The sequence below is a fragment of the Zootoca vivipara genome, chromosome Z2 (genome assembly GCF_965207765.1).
Source record: "Zootoca vivipara chromosome Z2, rZooViv2.hap1.1, whole genome shotgun sequence".
In the NCBI taxonomy this organism is placed as follows: Eukaryota; Metazoa; Chordata; class Lepidosauria; order Squamata; family Lacertidae; genus Zootoca; species Zootoca vivipara.
This window is the reverse complement of record NC_142585.1, coordinates 19,524,300-19,537,241: the sequence shown is the minus strand read 5'-3', so window position 1 is coordinate 19,537,241 and position 12,942 is coordinate 19,524,300. Positions and strand designations below refer to the sequence as shown.

The 12,942-nt window shown below is 43.7% G+C and overlaps 1 protein-coding gene across 6 annotated transcripts in view; it reads right to left on the bottom strand.

The window, feature by feature from the left end:
• The window catches only part of F8 (coagulation factor VIII), a 78,107-nt gene that overhangs the window by 46,795 nt on the left and 18,370 nt on the right, over positions 1 to 12,942 (bottom strand). For 4 of the 6 annotated variants that reach the window (XM_088664558.1, XM_088664560.1, XM_088664557.1 and 1 more), the window contains 3 exons: positions 6,537 to 6,637; positions 4,579 to 4,701; positions 2,827 to 3,039 (listed from right to left, as the gene is read on the bottom strand). In XM_088664558.1, coding sequence (XP_088520684.1) covers positions 2,827 to 3,039; positions 4,579 to 4,701; positions 6,537 to 6,540 — 340 coding nt within the window. In that variant the 5' untranslated portion in view covers positions 6,541 to 6,637. Of the gene's footprint in view, positions 1 to 2,826; positions 3,040 to 4,578; positions 4,702 to 6,536; positions 6,638 to 8,324; positions 8,570 to 9,317; positions 9,454 to 12,942 lie in introns of those variants that run through there. The other 2 variants (XM_088664562.1, XM_088664561.1) reach the window with 2 other exon arrangements.

Here is a 12,942-nt window from a genome sequence, read left to right as displayed (position 1 = left end):
CCTGCAACTGGTTCCCTTCTACTCGTGTATACCCTTCCTTCATGATTTCCCCTTTCTTCCATTTTTTATAAATGCCCTTCTTAAATCTCACTTCATCTGTAAGCTCCTTATGCAGCCACACTGCTTTCTTTAGATACCTCTCACTTTTCTTACTTGTTGGAATTGTCTGCATTTGTGCCTTCAATGGTTCACCTTTAAGAAGCTCCCATCCATCTTGTACTTCCTTCTCATGGATTTCTTCTCAAGTGTACACATCCTTTACTGTTCCTCCCTTGTTGTTTTGTCTATTCCTTTTGAACAGGTTATACCCCTTAATTTCTACATTCCAGTCATGAGCCTCATCCCACTAGCTATCGGTAAAGCCTATTGGGTCATATTTGCCATCCTATATTATCGTCTTGCTTGTTTCACATACTCTGAACATTAGTACAGAGAGAACTGAAACCATTAGCCATTCCCTCCAGCTGCTTCCTTCTTGCAGTTTCCTGCCCTTTTACAGAATTCTGGAGCACCACCTCAGTTTCCTGTGCATCAATGAAGTTATTATCCCTCATAATATGTGTTCCCCTGTATTTTCTTCCCCCGCCCTCAGGATTTAGTTTAAAGATCAGATCAGGTTTGCAAGACTTTTAACAAACACATTCTTGCCAACTGCTGTGAGGTGCAACCTGTCTCTAGCCAGAAGTCCTTCCTCAAGGAAGCAGAGACCATGGTCCAAGAAACCAAACCTTTCCTAACAACACCTGTGCTGCCAGTGATTACTTCCAGCATTTTCCTCTCTCTTCCTGGGCCACAACCTTCAACAGGAAGGAGTGATGAGAAAACCACCTGTGCTCCAAGGCCCGTCAGCTTCCTTCCCAGAGTCTCATAATCCCTTGCTGTACATCAAAGGCTGTGTGTGGCAGTATTGTTTGTACCTACATGAATCAGAAGGAAGTGGTTATGGTTATTGGCAACTTCTCTGTCATACTGTGAATCTTTGCACCTGGAAGACAGCACACTTCCTGGGACATCCTGTTTCCTCTGCACACTGCTGCAGACTCCACCACTTTCTCTTGGGAATGGCCCAGAATTGGTGTCAGAAGTGGGGGCATGGAATCCATTTTGTAGCTCCACTGACGCAGCATGGCTCCTGACAGTCCTGCTTCTGTGTGTCATGTTGCTCTGGGGTTCGTCTCCTGCAATGTGCAATCTTCCTCCACTGCTGTTCCAGGACAGTGCATTCTGCTCTGTCAATAAATTCCTCATCTTTCCCAGAAGCTCAAGGATAGGTGGATAGGTGGGCCTCAAATTGCTATACCGTCTCTTCCAGCAAGGCACTTGCTGCAAGTGTAGTTTTGCACATTCTCAGGCAGGAAGAAAAGCATGGCACAGGTGTTGGAAGGTCGCTGCAGCAGCTCCCTCACTGTCCATTTCTCTTGGTCCTACATATACCTTAGCCTTCCCCTCAAACACCCCTACTAAATGCCATAAAAACACCCCTGTTTACAAGTCCTGTTCACAAGCCCCCAGCTATCAGCTAAATAGAACTGCAGCTGGCTGCTACTTAACATACTGGTAACTCTTCAACTGGTTTAAGTTTAAGCAAAGTATTGGGGTACAAGTTATTTTTTTATTAAAAAAAACAACTGACTTGGTACTGAAGCCATAATGCCTGCACTGGTCAGAAACATACTTTTGTAGTATAGTTTTAGAAGTGGTTTGGCAAAGGTTGGTTATCATGAAAAGCATTTGCACTTCAGAAACTTCCATTGCTGGCACCTCCCAAGAGCTCTTGTGTTCTACTCACAGCTGGCCAATAAAAATAATGCCCTTGTGTTATAGGAAATGAGTAGCTTCCAGAACGGAACAAAACAGGACTCTTGAAATGTTGCTTTAACTCTCTGCATTGTCTCAGATATTTTCTTCTCCCTCCCTCTCCTTCCCCTCTCTTCCAGGGAGCACAGTTGTTTAGAACAGAGCAGAGGACTGGGCTAAACACGTCAACCACACAGCCACACAGCCCTCTCCACAGGTCTTTTCTATGCATGGAAGAGGTTGTGTGAACTCCCATGCTGTTGCTGTGCTAGTTGAGATGTGGGTGCTTCGCATGTGCACCAGTAGATTCCTCACAAGCTAAACATGTGAACTGACTCAGTTGAAAGGTTTGGTATGTGAGGTGATAACACAAGTTGTGTCTATGCATGGAGCAATGTGTTGGACAATGTTGGGTGCTAATCTCATCCCAGCCACGAATTTATTGGTTGGCATGAAGCAAGCCACTATGTTTCAGCTTCGTTGCCCTGTACCTAACTCCAAACAATATAGATAATATTGGCCTACATTTTAGGAGTGTTGTAAAGGCTGCAGAGACAAGGGCTAATAAGGCCCATTACAACATGAATCCCAAGATATTTGAAGGACCACCTGATCCCTTATATCCTGGCCTGATCACTGAGATCTTTTGGGGAGTCTCAGCTGGTGTGGTCCTCCATGGCTCAGATGCACAGTTTGTAGCTACTAGAAGCCGTGCACTCAGTGTAGTGCCCCAAGCCTGTGGAACTCCCTCCCACCTGAAATTAGACAGACACCCTCCTGGTTGAACTGTAGGCACACAACTAAGGCATTTTTGTTCCAGCAGGCATTTTAAGGAAGTGTTTGGTTTTATTATACATATTTAGTGTTTCATTGTCCCATTTTCTGTAAGTTGTTTTTATGTATACTACTTAGAAATGTGAATAATTAAGTGCTATAGAAATGTGTTGAATAAACGTCTGTGAAATGTCTGCAGGTATTTCAGAAAAAAGTGATACAAATGGGAAGGTCTCTTCCATCTCTTGGTCTTACCTGGCTGACAAACCAGCAGGGCCCCAATCAAGCCAGAGTTGATGTCCTTGACACTGTCCACATGAGAGGAGTAGGCATAAGTCAAACACTGTGGGTCAGATCCAGTTGGACCTTGCTCTTTTAAGATGTCCCACACGTAAGTCTGAGTCTGGCCAGGCTCCACAGCATCATCTTCTTTCTCTGGCCTGCTGCTTGCATCATCATAACCTGCCCCTGAAAACACATAAGCAACCTTTCAGTTAACATTACAGTTGCTGGAGCCAGTCCTTTCTTTTAAGGGTAGGAATGGGTGAATCTTTTAATTTTGGTTTCTCATTTTTCCAGTCTTAAGTTTACATTCCCCCATCAGTTTACAATTTAAAAAAATGTCCCCATTAAAATCATCAGCACTTTAGCGTGATTCCCCCACCACCCCCCAATATACACATATGTGCATGTGATTTTGCCTTGTGTACTTATTTTTGCAAAGCAATTTCCCCTATTATAATGCATTTTTGTAAATTTATTTCACTGACATGTTAAAGCACACTTTGGTATATGCATTACTTGGGTGGAAAACTGCATTGCAAAATTTGGCAAAGAGTGGATTTCAGAGGGCTGCTTTGTTTCAGCTCATGTATAGCGTGGATTAGGTAGGTTCGCCTTAACATAAGAACTGAACTGAATTTATCCCCCTTCCCTATTTATGGCAGCCTTTTGCTCAGGTCTAATTTTCACACTACAGGAGTCAGCACGCTGGATCTGAACATGACGCAGGGACTGTCCAGATGTCCTTTGTATTGTGTATTCATAATGATTTGTGCTCATTATGGTATTGGGGCAATTATATTCGATCCTACTTCCAATTTTGGTATAGGATTGGTTTGGGATGCCACAGAGACAACTGGGTGGCGATGCTCTTCTAGGAGAGGGTTGCCCCTTTCACCTGGCCATGTCATATTGTAGGCAGGAGGACAACAGCCCAAGAGCTAGTCTTTATTTCATCCGCTCTGGAGCTGGGAAGACAGAGAGACTTGCTCTTTGTGCTTAATGCAAAGTTATGGCTTTGGGTATCCAACTGGAAACCTAGTAATGGGAGAGCAAGATCTGTTGGAGTATCTAAGCTGTGAGCTCCTCCATCATATGCTCAGGTTGTATAGATGCATAAATATAACCAGATATCCTAAGGACACCACAGTCTCTAATGACCAAGGAAAACAAAGCTTGGATAAGTACTGGAACCACACACACCCCGGAGTCTCTCACTCTTCAAATATTGGAGTGCCTGCTGCCACTTCACTGCAACTGTGAAGGTTTTGAGACAGTCACACTGCTTTGTTCTCAACTGGTGAGTCTCCTGTAACTTCTAGCTGAAATCCTGTAGCTTTTTACACAACAAATGTTCCAGGATGGTGATGGGAGGTGGGGAGTTATAGCACTTTTGTTGTGCTTTAGGTCAAGAATCCTCCCCATTACAATAAGGGGAAGCATTGCAGATCAGCTTATAGTGGAATGATGTTTGGATGGTCCATTATCAATGCACCACTAATGAATCAATCATTGCATCAATACCATGTTGCAGAATACATCTGTAAAAAAACCAAACCCAACCCAATCTGGATATGGCTGTAGAAACAGGTTTGAATCCCTGATCAGCCACAAAGCTAATTGGGCAGCCTTGGATTGGGTGTTAGAATGTGTGGGTCATACCAAATTCTGTTAAAGGGGTGTGCAATATGAATGGACATGGTGGTCTGTGTCTATAAAACTCACCCTCTGAAGCTTTCCAGTAGGACACCCCTATGGCATGGATGCTGAAAGGACGGGAAGCCAGATTCTTAAAGGTTACGACCACCTTGTCGTGAACTTCTGCTCGGATGGTAGGGCCCAGAAGACCTGAAGGGGAGAAGAAGGATGGGAACCTTAATGTCATGGATCCCACTTGATTTAGAATTTGAACTCAGGTTGCAGTTTTTACCAAAATGTTTAATGTTCAGATCAATGGGATACATAGGCAAAATGCTGTTCAAAGGCACAGCAGGTGCTCTATATACAGCTGCACAAGTAAAGATGTCAACCCAACAACAATAGCCCCCCACCCCACCCCTTCAAGCCTGTAATAAGTGAAAGGGGCAGGCACAACTAGTGCAGCAAGCGGTTCTGATCCTTAGACTGGGTAAGCAGCCAGCCTAGTACTTCTCTGACAAGGTTGAACCAGCCCTGTCTGTTCATGCCTGTGTGGGCATCTCCATGATTTGGGTGGAGGAGGAGGTGGACAGGAAAGCTAAGGTAACAACCAACAACACCCAGAGAGGTGAGACTGGACAGCTTTCTTAGGGTTGCCATATTTCAAAAAGTGAAAATTCAGATATAAAAGTTGTCGTAGAGCTTTTTAGTTTTGTTTGCCCAAAGTTTAGGGATGTTTTTGTTTTGCTTTTGCCTCTGTCAGCTTTGAAGATGGAGCCAGGGCTTTCTTTTCCCCAGCCGGAATTTGCCAGAACTCAGTTCTGGCACCTCTCAGGTGTGTGCCATTGCCATTGTAAGAGAACAAATGAGACGCTCATGGTGAGTTCCGAGCACTGCTGGTGCCCATTGGGACTTGTGAGAGAGAAGGCAGGGGACCCAAACAGTAGGTGGAGCCAGAAACAGTGATGGGCAGAGCCAACTGAAGGCTTGTACACATTTTCACTTGTGTAGCGCCTGGAAAAGAGAGGTTTGAGTGGTTTTCTGCTGGACCCGCGCTTTATAGGCACGAACGTCCAAGCGAGTTTCCCCTTGCCCTGCAGCTTACCACTGAAAACACTCTTTTTAGCGGTAGATCAGAACAAATGGGGAAAACCTGAATTAACAAATGAAGCTGATAAGCAGTGTTACCCCCCACCCCCACCCCGGACTGGTTTAAGTCAGAAAAGGCAGGCTAAGCACAGACTGAGGTTGGTGGAGCAGTGCCCCATTTGCACTTACACTGCTTAGAATGAAACAACCCTGAATACTTTTGACATTTCAGTATTTGCAAATATGTAGGTAGCAGAGCTGACGTAGACGGAAAAGATACGGGCACGTTCACAGATCTCAATCTCTCTCAGATACATTTCACTGCCTATCTTGTAATCAGTAGCTCCCTTTGGGGATACCTAAGCCAACCATTCTATGCTAAATTAGCAAGCAATCTACTTAATATAGACATGCAGCTGTAACATAAATATCCTACGTCTTCACCAAATGATCTACAAAGAAGCATACAAGAAAACGAGTATTTCAAAAACCAGCATAATACAAGTAACAATTAACTTACGTGTACTAACTTGTATAAATTCAGCGTTAACATGCTTGGTAAAATAAAATAAAATAATTATTATTATTAGGGGAAGAAAGGTTGTGGGTGTCCAGGGAAAAAAAGCCTTTGGCAATCCCACCCACCACTGAACTCAATGCCTCCAACTGGACAGTGTAGAAGAGATTCCTCATATGTTCGTTTTATGTGCTTTATGTAAATTGGGGAATTAATAATTGATTCCAATTTATGCATTGTCCGGCCTCATCTGCACTATACATTGAAAATGTATTATACCAGTTTAAAAAGTCATGGCTTCCCCCAAAGAATCTTGGTAGTTGTAGTTTGTTAAGGATGCTTAGTGTTGTTAGGAGACCCCTATTATCCTATGACTCCCAGAGTGGTTTAACAATCAGTCCCTCTCTCTACAAAAAAAGAAGAAGATCCTTTTGCTTACCCATCCAAGCAGGCTTGGGTTTTGTTTGTGTGAAGGTAGAATCTATGTATTCCAGATATATGGCTTTCTTGTACCGAGTGGTTGGCGTGGGGGAGAATACCCTGGAAAATGAAAGGGGCATGGTTAAATTAAACAGCTACCATGTTTCTCCGAAAATAAGACACCGTCTTATATTTATTTTCTCTCCCAAAAAACACACTATGGCTTATTTTCAGGGGATGTCTTATTTTTTCCTCCTCCTCCTGCCGTGGCTGGCATTGCTGCTGCGCCTATCACTATGTCTTATTTTCGGGGTATAGCTTATATTCCTTGAATGCTTAAAAATCCTGCTATGGCTTATTTTATGACTACATCTTATTTTCAAGGAAACAGGGTATAATCTATACTGCCTGTATTTGCTTTGAGTTCTGAGTTATTAGATTATTAGATTATAATAATTTTAATAACCACAGAGAAGCAGGGAGGTTACCTTAGTGGAACAAAATACGGTAAATTTCCACGATATCAGAAAAGAGATGGCGTGGAAGGTTTGTAGTTTTAAGAGAACTTGTAAAGATTTGCAGGTTCTAGATGAAGCTAGGACATCCACTGATATGTGGCAGTCTCAATGAGGTTTACTCAGAGATGAGAAATAAGGAAACATCATATTGTTTACTCTTTAAGGAAAGAGGGAGGATATGATTTGGGCTCATTGTTGAACAGAGCAGGAAAACATTTAGAGATATTAAAAGGAAACTGTTGAAATGTACACCCAGTTAGGTTGCCTCCTAGAGAGAGCCTTAAATAGATGGTTGAGGGATGTAAAGTTCACATTTTAAGATCTGAAGCAGTTCTTTAAACATGTTCCCTCACACTTTATTTGGTTTTTTAGGGATAAAAAGCTGAAAACAGTGACGGAAGCAGCAGCTTTACTGGACGAGATAAAAGGGGACATGGGAGAGTTGTTATTCCCACGAACCTTCAAGAAAAGAAAGGCTTGAGACACCAAAAACCAAACAAAACATAGTGGGAAAGTTAATTTGTTTTCACTGCCAGGAAGAGACACACAAGAAATCACTGTCCAAAACTAGAGAAAGCTAAAATATCAACTTCTATCAAAAATGTTGAGTTTATTAGAAAGGCAGAGCCTGTCACAAATCAGCCCACAAACCCTGCTCAGAGCTAAGCCAGCTTAAGAAACGAGCCAATGTTTTACAGATCTGGAGAGTTTAAAAATATATAAACAGGGATTATGTGGAATTCCTAGCAGCAGTGCAGGCATAAAACTGTTAGAGAGTGCAAAATTGCCACACCAGGTGCTCCCTCAATAAAGCTGTGCATTTCTGTCATGGGACTCTGTTTTTAAAAAACCCAGCTTTGCAATGCAAACAAAGAAGTGGCTTCAGACAACTAACTTTTCTTATTTCTGTGGCTGCAATCTCCTAGGTGACATGAACGCCTTTGGCAACTGAATGTGCATGCGTACTGCTTCCATTTCCCACCCAGCCACCCACTCCAGGAGGAACAAAGTAACTGTGGAGTCTCCATGCATGTTTGAAATTATTGAACAAAGATTGTACCAGGTGTCTAGGAAGAGGAAGTGTACTCCCCTCTGGGAAACAAGAAGACAGTTAGTGATTCCCAGAAAGTACAGGCTGCAAATACACCAGCTAGCCCATGAGACACCAATGTCTGGACTTCTTGGAATAAAGGAAAATAGGGAAAGGACATCAGAGCCTTCGGCAAGTCTTGTGCAGCATATCAGCTTGCAGGTCCTTCCCTCCACCACAAAGCTGGGCAACCACTTACTAGGCTTCTGGTATTTGTTACCCCGAAATTGATCTTCTCAGTTTTGGGGTACTTCGGGCTTGGCGCCATGTGCAGGAAATCTGCTGGCATCGCTCTGGAAAGAAGTATGGGCACTCTCCTCAAGTGGATCCTCTCAATTTTGTGCCACCTCTTCTCCGCACCCTGCTCTGGCTCTGTAAGGAAGTTCCAGGGCTATGCCCCCAAATGGATCTTCTCGATTTTCTGCTGCCCCAAGCTTAGCGCCCTGTGCAAGAAAACTGCTGGCATGCTAAAGTGCTGGCACTGCTCTGGCTCTGGGAAGGGTCTGGCAGGGCTCTGGCAGGGTCCTAGAGCCCTTCCCTCCTTCGCAAAAATGGGCAGGCACTTACCAGCTTTGGGAAGGTGATGCCAACGCTCTGGCAGCATTTCAGGGTCCTAGTGCCGCCCTCCCAAAGCTAGACAAAATGGACAGACTTTGTAATCTTTCGTAAAATGGCGCAGACCTGTGTGAGGCCAATATTTGGCGCCCCCAAGTGGATCTTCTCAATTTCACTTGCTAAACATCCATGCTGTGCAGGAAAACTGCAGGCTCTGAAGCCAGAGAAAATGGATGGCACTTTGAAATCATTCACAAAATGGCTGTGCAAAGCCCGATTTTGGGCCACCTCGACATCGTGATATGTCAACACCGCGATATATAGCACGACTTCGGAAATAAGGTTAGAACTATGTAGAGGTGAATTGGGTAATGTCCAGGTAACTGCTACTGCTTAGAAATCTGAAAGTGTTATTTATTATAGTACAGATCATTTTTAAATTAAACACATTCCCTAAAATAAAAACAGCAGAAGTAATCAGTAGCATAGATATCGAAGGAAAGGTGAGAGAATGGTCATAGATACAGATACACAAGCACACAGAAGTAAATAACCCAAGAGTGACTTCTAACTGGGGGGTTGGCTTAGGACAGGGTTGAGAGATGAGGCAGAAAGGGATTGTCAGAAGGAAACTCACTTTCCATTTCTTTATTCCAATGCACAAGTTTTTACCGGCTGCAGGAATGTGGTGTCAGGGCTCTGGAATGGATCTTATCAATTATAGATCTTATCCATTTTGTGCAGTATCAGTCAACTGTGCAGGAAAACTGCAAGCACAGCTCTGGGACTGGGAAGGGCGAGCCAGTGCTCTAGCCTGGGTCCTAGAGTCCTTCCCTTTTTCCCAAAGATGGGCAAGAAGTACACGTACTAGGTTTCCGGCTTGGGGGAGGTGGTGCCAGGGCTCTGCCAGCACCCAAGAGCCTTCGCTCTGCCCTCTCAGGAGCTAGACAAAATGGACGCACTTTGTAATCTTTCACAAAATGGCACCCTGTGCAAGACCACTTGGCGCCCCCAGGTGGATTTTCTCAATTTTGTGCCACCTCAGACTTCTGGATGAATTAAATACCATGGCTCTATGTAAAAATGAGAATAGTACTAATGGACTTGAAACAGCGTTAAGTACCTCAAGAAGCAAAGAAGAAGAAGAAAAGCAGGTGCTGCATGCAATTTATTATACCATAAATGAGGTTCTGCGCTCATGGGAGTTGGCAGATTGAAATGAGGTCAGAAAGGAAAGGGGCGGCAACAGGGTTGGACGATGTCAGGTTATCAACATCGTGATTTGTCACCAGCTAAACATTGCGATATACCAATATAGAACCATGTCTGAAATAAGGATGGAATTATGTAGTTGCAAACGGGTTATGTCCTTACAACGGCTACTACTTAGAGGTCTGACACTTACTGGTATAAATATTTCCTTACCTTAATATATTGTTACCACTATTATTTCCTAGTACAAATATTTTTTAGATCAGCACACTTTCTCTAAAATTAAAGCTGTACAAGTAATTCATAGCATAGATATCAAAGGAAAGGTTAATGTTCCCTATTAGATACCAGGGAGACAAGGACACACAAGCGCATACACACACACACACACACACACACACACACACACACAGAGAGAGAGAGAGAGAGAGAGAGAAGGGAGGAACAAGGCTTAAATCACTGGGCAAGGTTTACCGGTATTGTTATTATTTTTAACTCAGAAGTAAATAATGAGAGTCTATATTTCGGCTATGCGAGGGTGGTAGTATCCCAGAGCCCTAGCGCTGCCCTCCCAAAGGATGGTAATCTTTCAAGCCCACACAATGTTGTGCCATCTTGGTAAACTGTGCAGGAAAACTGGCAGCACAGCTCTGACTCTGGGAAAGAAACTGCAGGGCTCTCGCAAGGTCCTAGAACCCTCCCCTCTTTCCCAAAGTTGGGCAAGCACTTACTAGGCTTCCGGCTTGTGGAAGGCGGTGCCAAACTCTGGCATCATCCCAGGGCACCTTTTCTGAAGCCTGACAAAATGGACGGCACTTTGAAATCTTTCACAAAATGGCGCCCTGTGCCAATATTGGGCGCCCCCAAGTGGATCTTCTCAATTTTAGGCCACCTCAACATCGTGATATGTCACTGGCTAAACACCACGATGTAGCACGATGCCTGAAATAAGGATATAACTACGTAAGGGGCGGCCGGGGTAATGTCTGGACAACTGCTACTATTTAGAGATCCCTAAACTAATAATATTTACTTACATGCAACATATTGTTACCACTGTTATTTTATAGTACAGATCTCTCTTTTTTTTAATTAGCACACTTTCTCTAAAATTCAAGCTGTAGAAGTAATTAGCAGCATAGATATTAAATGAAAGAGAATGTTCCCTATTAGATACATGGAAGACACAGACACACAAATGCGCACACAGGAACGCAGAAGGGGAGAAGGGAGGAATAAGGCTTAAATAACTGGGCAATGTTTATTATTATTTTTAATTCAGAAGTAAATAACCGGTCTTTGTTTCCATCGGATAAGCAGCAGCTTTGCGGCACAGGGAAGTAAATAAATAAATGCAGAGTGAAGGAAACTCATTCTCCATTTATTCATTCCTGCACAAGACGGATAATATGGATGGACTTTTGAGGCCAATTATTTGTCACCCACAAATGGATCTTCACAGTTACAGATCTTGTCTGGAAAGGAAGAAGCAGGGCTCTAGTATGGTCCTGGACCCCTTCCCTCTTTCCCAAAGATGGGAAAGCACTTACTAGGCTTCCGGCTTGGGGAAGGCGGTGCTAGGGCTCTGATCATCCCAGAGTCCTCGCTCCACCCTCCTAAAGCCAGACAAAATGGACACACACTGTAATCTTTCACAAAATGGAGTCCTCTGTGAGACCAATTTGGCGCCCCCAAATGGATCCTATTGATTTTGCACATTAGCTCTGGCAAGAGTTGACAAGAACACAGAGATTTGCCTTGAATTGCTGGTGTTAAAAATGGAAACTGATATTGCAATGTGTGATTTTGAAATAACTGCAATTTTGAAAATGTGCAAAGTGGTCTGGTACTTGCATGCTCACCCATTGCTCAGGAGAGGCTTGAGATAACCTCCCCTTCTGCAATGATCTTGAAGGGTGGGACATGTGGTGAAAAACTCAGCTAGAGTTTGGTGATACAGTGCGCCAATGCGCTGAGCTGTCATTGTCCAGAACACCACTAGTCATCACATACAGCTCCCACGTTAAAACAGTACAACGCATCATCAGAGATCTACAGCCTCTCCTGGACAATGACAGCTCCCTTTCACAAGCTCTGAGAGGAAGACCTTTCATTGCCTACAGACAGCCATCCAATCTTAAACAACTCCTCACCCACAATAATACAACCACCAGACTTAACATGGACACTGGTACCAGAGCCTGCAATAAACCCAGATGCCAACTTTGCTGCCACAAACATCCCTTCATGGATCAATGCCTTGTCGTGGCGAAGGGGCTTGAATAACTCAGAGAAGCTATGAGCTATGCCATGCAGGGGCACCCAAGATGGACAGGTCATAGTGGATAGTTTTGACTAAACATGATCCACCTGGAGAAGGAACTGGCAAGCCACTCCAGTATCCCTGCCAAGAAAACTCCATGGACAAAGACAACAGGCATATAAAAGTTATGACGCTGGAAGATGAGCCCCTCAGGTCGGAAGGCGTCCAACATGCTACTGAGGAAGAGCAGAGGACAAGTACAAGTAGATTCAGAGCTGATGAAGCAGCTGGGCCAAAGCCGAAAGGTCGCTCAGTTGCGGATATGCCTGGAAGCGAAAGGAAAGTCCAATGCTGTAAAGAAAAATATTGCATAAGAACCTGGAATGTAAGAACCATGAATAATGGTAAGCTGGATGTGGTCAAAAATGAGATGGCAAGAATAAATATTGACATCCTGGGCATCAGTGAACTAAAATGGAAGGGAATGGGCGAATTCAGTTCGGATGACTACCGGTATCATATCTACTACTGTGGGCACGAATCCCGTGGAAGAAATGGAGTGGCCCTCATTGTCAACAAAAGAGTGGCAAAAGCTGTAATGGAATGCAATCTCAAAAATGACAGAATGATCTCGATACGAATCCAAGGCAGACCTTTTAACATCACAGTAATCCAAGTTTATGCACCAACTACCGGTGCTGAAGAAAGTGAAATTGACCAATTCTATGAAGACTTACAACACCTTCTAGAAATGACACCAAAGAAGGATGTTCTTCTCATTACAGGG